At 30.8% G+C, this 13,542-nt stretch overlaps 1 protein-coding gene across 1 annotated transcript; it reads left to right on the top strand.

Moving 5' to 3' along the window:
* The first annotated feature begins 452 nt into the window (after positions 1 to 452).
* Positions 453 to 9,877, top strand: LOC145326469 (uncharacterized). Its single transcript, XM_080169829.1, has 20 exons — positions 453 to 552; positions 1,016 to 1,400; positions 1,678 to 1,786; positions 1,867 to 1,966; positions 2,098 to 2,160; positions 2,294 to 2,582; positions 2,888 to 3,235; positions 3,616 to 3,791; positions 4,887 to 4,924; positions 5,241 to 5,287; positions 5,386 to 5,423; positions 5,705 to 5,846; positions 6,308 to 6,354; positions 6,444 to 6,695; positions 7,131 to 7,310; positions 7,451 to 7,624; positions 8,154 to 8,306; positions 8,487 to 8,597; positions 9,126 to 9,194; positions 9,621 to 9,877. The coding sequence occupies exons 6-20, from the start codon at positions 2,551 to 2,553 to the stop codon at positions 9,665 to 9,667; spliced, it is 1,854 nt and encodes a 617-aa protein (XP_080025955.1). The 5' UTR covers positions 453 to 552; positions 1,016 to 1,400; positions 1,678 to 1,786; positions 1,867 to 1,966; positions 2,098 to 2,160; positions 2,294 to 2,550; the 3' UTR covers positions 9,668 to 9,877.
* Positions 9,878 to 13,542: the final 3,665 nt, after the last annotated feature.

Here is a 13,542-nt window from a genome sequence, read left to right as displayed (position 1 = left end):
TAATGGGTGAATTTACATTGTGAGGGAATCGCGGATAATACCCCAGGGGATTAATCTCACAAATATTTAAATGACTGGAAGAAATCTTCCCTAAAAAGTAGATATCTTCTGATTATTCACCACTAAAATAATTGAGACATACTTAAAAATTAGCGTCTGCCAATCCCCTAAGAGAGAAAAAGTTTCCTCTGTATTATAGATGGATATATAATACGTGGATATTGGGAGGGATTTTCGCATATCCCTATAAAATGTTTCTCCCTGGTGACTAATATAACGATAACCCGCACCTCCCCCCTCTTATGACATTACCCCTTGTGTACCCCTGTCTTTGGAGGAATGTATTGACCAATATCTGAGGACTATATTAGCAACATAAACTGACGACAAGAATTTCATTGTCACAATATCCACGTATTCTATATCCATTATTGTATGCTCGGAACTGGTTTCAGTAGTTTTGTGGTGAAAGCAGAAAGCAGACGAACCATTTTATATACTAAAGTGATGTAGTTTCTCTATATTTGAACCGTAAGGTCTCGTAAACAGCAGGTACGATAGATTTAGATCAACAATTTTGAAGGAAAGATTCACAAAAAAAATAAATCGAAAAGTATCCCCCACCCCCCATTTAGAGCTTCGACCCTATAGGGCAGGGAAAAGTCAATAGTTATCTTAAATTAAAAATTATTAATTTGGTGCAGTGGCGTGCAAAGGATTTGTCTGAGGAGGTTCGGGAAGCGCATGTGAAAATTTTGATATCCCTCCCCTTTACATCTTATCTTTAAATAGAAAAAAAAAATTCGTGAGGAGTGTAATTTTCTAAGGGTGATATCTTTTGCAAGGGTGGAGTTACACTCCCTCAAAATAGTTTTAAACCTTCCCAGGACTTATGAAAAGCTTCACAGTAAAGGAAAACCATATTGGTCCGCTGGTTAGTGAGATCCTTTGGTACAGACAGACATTCATTATGTTACCTTTATACGGATTATTAAATAGATCAATTATTCTTCAGGATGTTTAGTAATGAACAAGATACTGAGAATGTCAAAGATTCAGTGAACAAGGAAAATGAAGAGTCTGCAAAAAATAAAGACTCCTTGTATCAAAAGGAGTCTTTCGAATCCAAGATCAGTAAAGATGATGATACAAATTTACACATTGATGGCCTTGAGAATAAAATGAATGTTGATGACAGTGAAGATTTGTCCAAGAATATCAATCTTGATGAAGGTGCACAAACCAATACATTAGAAAAGAAGCAAAGTAATAGAAAAATTAACCTGTTTACATTGGGTAACATTATTTTCCTGGTTCTTGATGTTTGCCTGCCAGCTTGGGATATTATCAGTGATGTTATGGTCATTATCAATTATTGGAAGAGATCAAATTTTACATGGGTAAAAATTTAATATTTTCTGAAGCAGTTAAAGTGCCTACCAAAAATGACGTCATACAATACAAATGACCAATGACTGGCCAGTTTATGTTTTATCATTGGTCCATTAAAATATTTTCATGCCCATTATTTGTCATTTTGTAAAGGCACTATAAGCTGCTTAATTTATCAGTTTTTTATATTTAATTAAATAATTTTAGTTCTAGATTCTTTTTCTTTACTAAACTACTATAAAAATTAATGCTTTGGTTTATTTTCAATCTTTTTTTTATTCTAAGAATGCATTTAATGAACCATTTTATGTGGATGGTGCTCTTCTGAAAGACAATACAATTTACACAAGCTTTAGAATTTCACAGCTTTATTCTTATGGATTTATAGCTTCAGGTTAGTTAAATAGATAAAATTTGTCAAATTATAGATTTAAATATTTTAAAAATTTGGACCTGTAAATATTATATATTCAGTTGTTATATTGCTTCTTCCAAGTTGCTGATCCTGATGAATGTTTATGACCTGAAAAAGTTATCAATTGCTCTGGCTTACCAACCAATCATGGTTTTTAAGGTATCTATTTCATCTTTCACTATTTCTTTAAAACTATTATTATTTCAGTTGGAATCAAACAAGAATATATGTAATATGTATCCATAATCACTGTGTTCTATAATTTAAGTTTATTTTAAAAATTATCATAGGGTCTGAGATGTTTCTTTAACCCAACCAATTGCAAAATGAAAAGAGATTTTCTAATGCTGAAGGTAAGTGGTTACATAGATTATTAAATCAGAAAGATTTAATGTTTGATAAAATTAAAACAATATTTCATAATTCAATTCTTTAATAATTCTTAATGAAATATTTTATCAAATTAATGTTGAAATAAAAACTTAGATTTATGAAACATCAATTGAATCTACTCTGCAATTTCTTCTTCAAAGTGGTATTCTAATATTTGAAATAAGTTATAAGGATCCTCAAGACTTTCTTACAAGCATGGTCATTTTGTCATCTGTTCACATCCATGACAGAGCACAGGAACTGATTTCAATAGGAACTTCAGTGATTAGTATCATGTATGGTTTGTGCTCATACAAATTCAACATTTGTAATAAAAACCAAGAACCTAACATTACAAAAAAATTAAGCTTATGTTAAGATGCTCTGTTGATTTAGTATCCAGGTATGTTTTGATAAAAATGCATATTATCCCCAAAAAGCTTTATTATAGGTTCACACTAATATATTAAATATTTATTCTAAAAGCCACATACTCAAGTATTCATTTACTAGCGGATACGCCCCTAGAGGGGAATCGAATTTGATAACCCAATTTCTTATTTTAGATTTTAAAAGAAAAAGTAATTTTTTTCAAGGGGCGATTTCTCTTAGGAGGTTGGTGGTACCTAGACTAACAGACACACAGGCAAACAGACACAAACATATCTTTACTTTATTATATGGATTTACATTCACTTTTAATTTTAGATTATCTGTTCTACTCAGTATTGTAATCTACAGTCTACTATGGAAGAAGGGTCTTCTAATATCAATTTTGAGTATTTCCATAATCATTGTAGTCTTGCCAATCAGTGCTGCAATTCTCAACAACATCTTAATCCTGAAAACCTATTTTTCTGACAGAACTATTATATTTCTTCCACTGCCTGTTGAATTTACCAAAGCATCAGAAGTAAACAAACCTGAAACTATAAACAAGCTAATATTGGCCAGGATAAGAAATAAAACTCTAGGCATTCTACTTATGATAATGGTGATACTGATTCAAGTACTGGATATCAAAGGTCTCATCAATTTAACAAAACAAGAAATTTGGTAAATAATATTTTTAATTTTTTAAAGAAAGTAAGTGTTTGGGATAAAATTTGAGATTGTTTAGGGAAGAAAGAATTGATAATTTTCAAACTTTCTAAAAAAGATAATGATGTAATAGTTATTTCTCATATCGTATTATAAACGGCTTTCCGCGGATATAGAATGTACAATTATAAGATTAAAACTAGTTTTTTTAGCCCCGTGGTGCCGAAGGCACCGGCTAAAAAAACTAGTTTTAATCTTATGATTGTACATTCTATATTCGTAGAAAACTGGATATAATACGATGCTAGACATAGTTTTTTCGTATTCATGAGAACCGGTTCCTATCCACCGGATTCAAATGAATACGAGAAATAACTTTATATTTAACATTTTAGGTTTGACTGTCACAATAGAACATCATATATAAATATGCTTTTAAAGATAGTATGGAGCATTGCAATACCCTGCATTTTAATTTCAACAGTAGAAGTTATACAGTATCTGATCACTGGCTCACATTGGGTTCAATTTGTTTTCATGGAATTTAACAAGATGGAGTTAAACAACCATGGTAAAATCATTTCTTTAGTAGCATAATAGTTTAGTTAAATAACTAATATTTTGTTGAAATTCAATAAACAATTCCAGTTATATAGATGGTTATATAGATGCTTTTGTAATGTTTATTAGAGATTGCCTCTGATAGATTTTAATCTATTTTTAATCTGTTTATTCTTTTATTTTCTCTCTGTACCAAAAAGTCATTACTAACTGGAATAATATTGTCCTTTACAGCTTCTAACAGGTCTTTAGATTTTGTTTTCTAATAAAGAAAAAATCTAAATTGGTACATTCTCCTCATCCTGGTCTTAAGGGCCCATTAAAGGAAGCCTGCAAGAAATACCCCGCTTTAACTGCTGAAAGACTGCCACAAGTAGACCAAATACCCGAAATTTGAAGCTTCTATAACAAAAAAGTTCTAGGCATTTTAAAATGACATTTTATGTACAATGAAAATTTTGAAAGAATTGCAATGCTCATGTTGAAAATTTGAAATTAAACTACGTGGCCTAGAAACAAAATTATAAGCTTATTTTTGTCATAAATTTAGATTTCCAGTAACTAATTATATTTTTACAATAAAAATACCCATTTTTATAGTCAAAATCATTTTTAAAAATTAAGTTTTACTTGCGTTGTACCGAATGTACTGTAGCCAATCAGAAGTCTGAATCAGCTTAACAACCAATCGCAGCTAAGCTTGTATTAGTTTACCCCTTTGTTTCCGCTATGATTTTCGTTTAAAAATGCAATTTAAATCGAATTTTTTTCTTAGATTTTGACTATGAAATGTGGTGTTTTTATTGTAAAAATGTTATCAGTTACAGGCAATCTAAGTTTCTGACAAAGATAAGGTTATAATTTTGTGTCTAGGCGACGTAATCTAATATTGTTTTTTTCTTTTATGAGCATTGGAAATCTTTCAAAAATTCCATTGTACATAAAATGCTATTTTGAAATGCCTAGAACTTTTTTGTTATTGAAGCTGAAGGCTTTAAATTTGGGGTATTGGGTCTTCTTGTGGCAGTCTTTCAGCAGTTAAAGAGTGTTATTTCTTGCAGGCGTCCTTTAATATATTAAAAAGTTCTATATATGTATGTTACAGATTCAAATGATTTACATTATTCACACATAACCAATGAGGTAATTTGGTTTATAAATTAAAATGTATTAAAATATTTTTAGCACCAAACTACTCTATAGTTCACTTTATCTGTTATTAGACAGATTTTTCTTGTCAATACTCCCATCACTAAGGAGCATATTTAAGTATAACATCCATTGCAGTAAGACTTCTTTAATACAACTTTTGGGTAGCTTTTATTGTTTTATAGATTCTTCCTTTTTTTCTATCCTTTTTTAAGAACACTGAACATTTGCTTGATAATTAACTTTGTCTGTTTATCCAACCCCATTTTTTATGTGTTTCTATGAATCATCCTTGTTAATTTTTTTTCAGCCACACCAAACAACTGCAAATTCAAAACCTAAATTTATTCAGAACAGGTTATTTAATTTATGTATTTTACCAATAATTATAATAAGTAACATTTTTTGAAACAAAACTTAAGGAAATATTTATTTTGTGTCATTTTTGAATTTAGACTGAAGTTGATGGTTACAATATTAGAAGTGTTTGTTGGTAAACATTATTTTTTTATGCTCTAACTATCATTTTCTTTTATCTTAAAATTTGATTTCTATGCTTTAATGATGGAAAAATTTAAATTTGACTAAATCCTATAAAATTTCTTAGGCTAGCCTAGGTTGTCCCTAAGTCTCATATCTTCCCTCTTTATTTTTTTCAGGCTAAGGAAATCCTAACTCCCATGCTAGCCTAGGAAATTCTATAGGATTTGGTATTCAATATTTAAATAGTAATTAATTTCTGCTAATTTTTTTATGACATTTTATTGATAACAGGGTTGCTGCTAATTTCCTGTTTTCTGAGTATCATCTCAGTATCACTACTATCCTCACTGGGAAAGCAGTATTCAATTAGGGCCCCAGATAACTTTACTCATGTAGCTTTGGTGGTCTATAAAGTAAAAGATAAAATGGAGAGGTAATATTTTTCAAAATTTTAAGTCTGGTTTTATAAAAATGAGTTAATTGTTTGTTTATTAACATAAATATCTCTTTATCTTTGTGAAGTTGTGAGGACGTTCAAAGAAATTTATTTATTTCTGGGGAGTAATGTATAACCTTTCACATTTTTATGAAACTTAGAATATTGATGTTATAATTTTTAGACACAAATAAAATTTATATGTTCCCCCTTATTTTTGAAATAAATTGAAAATGATGGTGTAGTAGCCTTTCTTTTGTTTGATACATTGGGAACTGGGTAGACCTGCAGAATTAGGTATAGCCATTTGCTGTCAGGGTCCCTGCTGGGGTTAGGTATAGGAAAATAACCAACCCCCCTCTTTCTCTCATTATTATGATTTTTTATCAAAAATAACGAAGAGGATCTCTTTAAAAAACGCAGTGAAACTTCCTTTGAAAACTTATTTTATTTGTCAGACAGGAAAACATTTGTGATCTCTTGAAGACAGAATCTAATTCAGTTGGTAAGTATTATATTTAAATAAAATAAAATTATGTTTTAGCCTGAAGTAAATAATAAAAATAATTCTTATAAATATTAATAATTTTTTAGTGGTTAATGCTCTTCACATAATGATTGCAGCCAAGATGAATGAACTAGCTAAAGAAACTATTTCTTGTAAGATAATTCCTACAACTAGTATTACATATTATGATGACACATTTGAAGAATATCAATATCACAACACATTTTCAGCTCTCCATAGAGCTTTGTTATTCAACAACACTGAGGATGTATCACTGGATCTAATTGATGCTATATTAACTTATTATCCTGAAGAGTTATATGCTAGAAGTGATACAGGTACATTTTTTATGTTTATGTATATTTGTATAAACCCATAGTTTCTTAGTGTTTGGACCTAAGTCATCATGGAGTAGGATGAGACACTTTTGTATAGCCAATAGGACTAATTCAGACTCCACTTTCAAGTACATTATTACTTGACCAACTGTCTCATGGTAGCTAATCTTTATTACCTAACCCTTGCTGATTATGACAGTTCACCCATATTAAGCCACCTAAAGAATGACACTCTAAGCAGAGGAGCTTGGGATATGGGTTGTACTATTATGTGCATGATTATTGGGTATCCTAATCTCCCTTCTTAAACAAGCAAGGTGGAGTTGTGTGAACGTAATCTACTGAAAAAATAAGAGTTGCCGCATGGTGACTTGAACTCTAAATCTCACCACTGCACTGTTAAAAACAACAAACTTTCTTGATACATTTTTTTAGGTTTAACTCCACTTTTCTATGCAACAAAATTTCCAACAGCATTCAACAGATTAATTGATGCAGGAGCAGATGTTTATGCCACAACATATACAGGAGAAAATATATTTCACCGATTAAACTCAACAAGCAGTGAGATGCTGAAGAGGTTTCCTGCTTTGGTTAACCAGAAGTCTTGTGCAGGTAGCTTAATTATTAAAGGTTGATTAATATGACCCTATTAAAACAATGATATAACAAAGATTCATTCTTGTTTTTAACATGTTTTCCATTGATAGGAATCAGAGTATATTTTAGATGGGAATTTTTTATTCCATTTTTAGGTAATACTCCCTTGCACAAGACTTGTGAATTTGCAAATGAAGATACAATCAAGACACTGATAGAAAATGGAGCTGATACTGAAATAGTCAATAATGATGGAGAAACTCCAACAGACAAATGCTGTCTCCAGTGTCTCATTGGAGATTGTTTCCAAAAATGTAAATTTGTTCATGGTAAGTAAAAGGTTTTAAAGGTTAACATTTTTGTTTAAATATTAACTCAATCTACCTAGTTAAGTTATTATTCCAAAGTTTACCTGCAACCATGTCTCAACACGTAGTGCATCTGCTCATAGTCAGGAAGGTGATAGGTTCAAATCCTAGCCTGACAACATGTTATAACTAAAGACGATAAAAATGGTCCCTACTGCTGCTATGTTATATGTGCGACATAAATAGTTAGAGTAGGGGGAATGCCTTACCCCATTAACAGGCACAACTTAGTACCATGCATTACACAGATAGGACTGCTAGGACAAAGGTTGTGCAATAAAAGCATTGGTTGCCTGTTGGATGTTACATAACCTAATATCCTTGGGTGTTAAAGAATCACATCCCATTACAAGCGGATGATGCTCTGGATTCTCTTGATAGTCACTTGAAAATCCAAGGAGAATCCTGCCCTTATGAGGTAAGGTAAGGTATTATTTAATATGAATTATTTTTTTGTTATTCTTAATGCTAAGAAATAGAAATATTTCAGGTGAAGAACCCAAAGCAGACATTTGCCAATACAATCCTGTGAACGTTCTTGTACTTGAAGATATATATGATTCTGATACAATAAGAAACAATACTCAAGAATGTTGTGCTATGTGTCAAGAAAAGCAATGTTTGCTTAACTGTGATATCATAGGTAGGAAAACTATCTTTTAAAATAAGCAAGAAATATAAATCATCTTTCACTTAACTCTAAATATAATAATTGTAATGAACATATTATCCAAAAAAATTATTACCAAACCTCAATCTACACTCATATCATTTCTAATTTATTTATTTTCATTTCTAATATTTTCTAGATATTTAATTTCAGAGCAAGGGTATTCTTCTAAGACACTATGTAACTCATCATTTAAAACATTTCTAGCACTGGATGAATATGTTGCACCTGGAGTGTCTACTCTTATCCGTAATTCCTTGTCAGGCAAGGCATTTCTGATAACTAGATGGGCTTTAAATCATTATTGCTGCACAGCTACTAAATAACTAGGTTATGTTTTACCAGCCTGCTTATTCACAAGATTTTTCTTGACAATTTGGTGAAGTTCTCCTGATTATTAAACCTTAACATATTGTCATTCATTATATCCTATTATATAAAGTATAAAGTAGTATACTTTTTTTGTCTGTAATGAAGGATCTCGCTAACTGATGAACTGATGGGTTCTCCATTTTAGGGAAACTTCACATAGGTCCTGAGATGGTTTTAGGCAATTTTATTTTTCGATTTAAGTCTTTGGGTGGTTTTTGGCTATTTATTTGCTCTTTTCTACCATATTAAATAAAAAGCCCCTAGAGGCTAGGTAGAGGCTAGGGGAGCAGCAGCTAGTATTAGAGAAAGAAGTCTCTTATTTACTTAAAATTTAAGGAAAACAAAGCAGAATTTTCAAAATCAACAGAATAATTCAAAATTGATAAGTCCATTTAATTATACCTTAATTGCTAATAAAAGATGATAGATGTTTGAAATCCTGCACTTTCCCTGAAAAAGAATGCATGAGAAGCAAGCTTTTTCTACACAGTAAGTATATTTCTTTAAGAATAAAAACTATTTTAGAATTTGTTTTTGTAGGTATTGACAATGGATTTAGAATATGTGTATATTGTGTGAGATTCTTGCATACCCTGATACAAATGTTTCTCCTAGCTGGCTATTATAACGTGATCCCCCCCCCCCCCATGTCACAATATCCAATATTCTGTATCCATCCTACTGTCAATAAATAACATTTTTGATGGATAGCTTCTTCAACACTGGAGCTTTTTATTGTACAAAAACTTGCAATATCAAATTTTTCTAGGTATCATAAAAAATTACTAAAAAACAATTAGATATTAGACAATAATTTTCTATATAATTACCAAAATACATAAATAGATATAGTTATTTACTTCACCCAGTTACAATATTATAAAATACAATAAATATATTATCAATATATTTTAGTTTGGTACTGGAAGTATTATACAGTTGATAAAAGTCAAGTTGAATAATTCAATCCACTTATTAAAATTTTTAAAATATATGTTCTAAATAAACAATAAATATTATTATATTATTATCTGCAAATAAAATTTAAACAATTATTATTACTTATGATTATGAAAATTGTATGTATATTATTTTTAAATTCTATGTTATGATTGTATTCAAAAGAATATCATTAAAATTTAATGTCAATATATTTGTATATATTTTTGTTATTTGCTTTTTTATTTGCACATTTTAAATTTGTGTATTATGACAGGGATATATGTTTGGACAATTAATATAGAACATCAGATACAAATATCTGTCCTTTAGTATGTACTTTAATCACAAAAAAGCATTGAGAAAGGGGTAAAACATGGTAGTTTAATAGAATTTATTGTCTTTTTTAGCTTTGTATGCTAAAATTATTAGTATATAGCGGCATTCATGCTGGGAATTAAAACTGTTTCATTAGTTTTAACCTTCAAAAGCCAAGACATATTTACAATTTTCTAATTCGACTATCTGGCTTGTAATATTATAAATACTTAGCCCATTAGCAGATTTAAAACTATTGGCATATGAATTGTAAATTTGGCACCAGAATCGTAGCAACTCAGAGTTTTCCATTTTACATTAATTGAAAACTTGTAGAACGAAACGTTAATGTAAATTTACTTTGAAGAGATAAGACAATGCCCTAAAAAATTGATGTACATCTCCAATGATGATACACAAAATTACCCCTTCTGTAGATTAAAATTAACGGTTGAAAAGTTTGAACAATCAACTTTATAAACAACCAATCAAAATTTATTGAAGTTCCCAAAGTTGTTAAGCCAATAAATAAGTAAACGTTATTATAAAACTTTGGGGACTAGTGTAATAATCATCTCCTTGTCCCCTCTCTCTCTCTCTGAAATTTACTGCAGCTTTATTAAGAACGTCCAAGAGGGGGAGGAGGGAGTACAGAGGGGATTACCTCCCCCCCCCCCCTCCTAAAAAAAGCCTCAATGCTCTTGAACTCAATAATTTTCATTGCACTAGTTACTTGTTATGGGTTAAATTTCAATGATAGGTGATGGAAAGAAAATTTAACATCTTATCCCTTGTGCCCTGGTTGTGTTGGAACTGCTTACAAATTCCGAGTGTTAGATTATAAGAAGAAGAGTGATGATATTTTTCCTGAAATAAATGAAGATGTGAGATTTTTCATTAATCTTCCAACCTGTTTGACCTCTCAACAGGGATATGAGAGATAGGACAATGAACGAATACTTGATGTATATCCCCAATAATGATAAACAAAATCAAAACTACTGGTTGAAACGTTTTTACATTAATCATAATAAACCAACCAATCCAAATTTTACTCAAAGTATTTGGGCCAACGAATAAGAAAACGTGATTATAAAACTTTGCGGACTAGAGTTATTGGCAATCAAATGTCCTTTCCCTGACTGCCTCTCAGTATATTTTTCTTACAGCGCAGACAGACATACATTTGAATTCTAGTGTACCTTGGCTAAGTGAAAAGAAGAATTTCAACATACATAATAGAAAAGATTAACAAAGCTGACAATAATACCTTAATATTGATTAAGTGCCACCAATGTAAATAGTAATGTTATAAGGGTGTATTATTTTTTTTGAAAGCTGTCTGCTTTAATTTGTTCAAGATATTCTCAAAAAAGCTTTTACACTAATTTACCCACATTGACGTTTATTCATAATTTTGATTGATTGATTGATGGATGCCACTTTTCTTGATTAGAAAACCCATTCTCCACCCATAAGTAATATTATAGATTAGGAATACTTTATGCATTACTAGCGGATACGCTCCTAGCATCTAGAAACTCTTTATTCGAAGGAGTGAGGAAAGTAGGAAAATAGCCTATAACCGAACTTAAAAAAGAAAAAAATACTACTTTATATAAGAGTATTAGGACACTAGCGGCTTCAGCCCAATCATCTTGTACTCTATACTTGAAAGGAGATGGGGCCGAAAAAGCAAAAACAGCCAAAAACACCCTGAACCTATGGAGAACCCAACCAGTTCAGTGGTTAACGAAATCTTAATGGATAAGTATATCTTACCTGAACTTGAAAGTGTTATGTTCACTTTAAAGTTTAATGATATCTATTAACTTAAAAATGGCATTTAATACAAATGGTCAAGACTCACATATTATTGACATCCCAAAGTAAAAAGAGTTATTTTAATTCATGTTATTAAAGAATAAAATAATATACCTTAAACCTTGGTATTGCCATATATTTCTAAGAATCAGAACCTAATCGACTTGCCAGATATCCAGACGGACAAACAGACATCGTTCTATTTTGTATTAACCTATTATATACAGTATACTGTAGCTTAAGATTTCAATAACTCCAGATCTGATTGAGTTCTCCCTTTCAGAGAAGCTTCTTATAGGTCCAAGGATGATTTTAGGCTATTTTATTTTTAGATTTAAGCCTTAAGATTATTTTGGTCTATTCTATTCCTGTTCCCTCCTAAGTAACTGGACAAAGTATCTAAACAATTAGCCACGTGAAGTCATAAAAATGAGGGATTATTCAAATCCATCTATTTTTTAGGGGGTTTCTTTCCATCTTCTTCTCTCATCTCCCTCATTTTTATGACGTCACATGGCTGATTTTTTAGACACTTTGTCCAGTAACTCGCCTAAACCCTTTGACAGAGTCCCTTGATGCAAGGGGCGCAACCGCTAGTAGCCAGATAATGTTATATCAATTTTTGAGTTAATCCAATCAATCTATTGATTTATGCATGACATGGCTTTACATACATCATATTAGTATCAAGAAATAACTACAACACAAATATAGGGAAACCTTATGAATATCCTTATAATAAAGTAACAGGATATATTTTTCTGGACCGAAGAATCTCACTAACTGCTGAACCGATATGGTTCTCCTTCACAGGGTAAAAATAAAAAAAATATTAAATCTTCCCAAAGAAAAATCCCCTCCTAAAATTGTTTTACCTATTCCTTTTAAATCTAATATAAAAATTGGGAGTCAAATTATACTCCCCCCTCTTCAAGTGCGCCTAAAGGCCTCGACGGGCGTATCCGCTAGAACTTAAAATAGCTATCTTTGAATCTTGTTGGTTATATATTATACCTGGTTCTTTCATCTATAGAAAGCCAAGGTCCTAATAATTCTATTTTAACACAACTTAATTATAACTTTGTCTTTTTTGTAGCTCTTATCTCTTAATTTCTGATTTATATTTCCATGCATTATTTTTTCCATACTTCTTCATGATAATGTAGATATTACATCATGTAAATATATTGTGTAACATTAAAGGATAAACACAAAATACTAAAGTAACAGGATGTTTATAAGTGTGTCTAAAATGTGCCCAATTGGGATTTTAAGGCTGTATTTTATTTTTATTTATTTATAAGCCTATAGCCTAGTTCACAAAAGACATAGGTCGACCTCTGAAAATTCTAGGTCGACCTAAAGAAGCTTTAGGTTGACCGATTTTATAAAGGTATTTGTTAGTTGTACTTGTTTAGGTTGACCTACAGAATAAATCGATCGCTAAAAATTGTTTGTGAACTGGGCACATGTTTTCTATATAGATTTATCGGGCAGAATTCAACACAAAAGTATATAATGAAAAGATAATGTATTCGTCCATTGTCTTATCCCTTAGAATAATGAAATTTGAATATTGCAGAAGAAACAACATTCAGTTTACTTTCATCAGTTATTTCAGTAAGAGATTATTTTTATCTACAGGGTCTTTAAAGAGAAATGTATTTTTTAAAACTTTAATTCTGCACAGAAAAAATATAAAATTCTTTCTCGTATTTACTCGAATCCGGTGGATAGGAACCGGTTTTCATCCATA

Source organism: Acartia tonsa, chromosome 8 (assembly GCF_053477335.1).
Source record: "Acartia tonsa isolate MP-2025a chromosome 8, ASM5347733v1, whole genome shotgun sequence".
Taxonomy (NCBI): Eukaryota; Metazoa; Arthropoda; class Copepoda; order Calanoida; family Acartiidae; genus Acartia; species Acartia tonsa.
The sequence above is the reverse complement of the archived record's forward strand: the minus strand, read 5'-3'. Positions and strand labels throughout refer to the sequence as shown.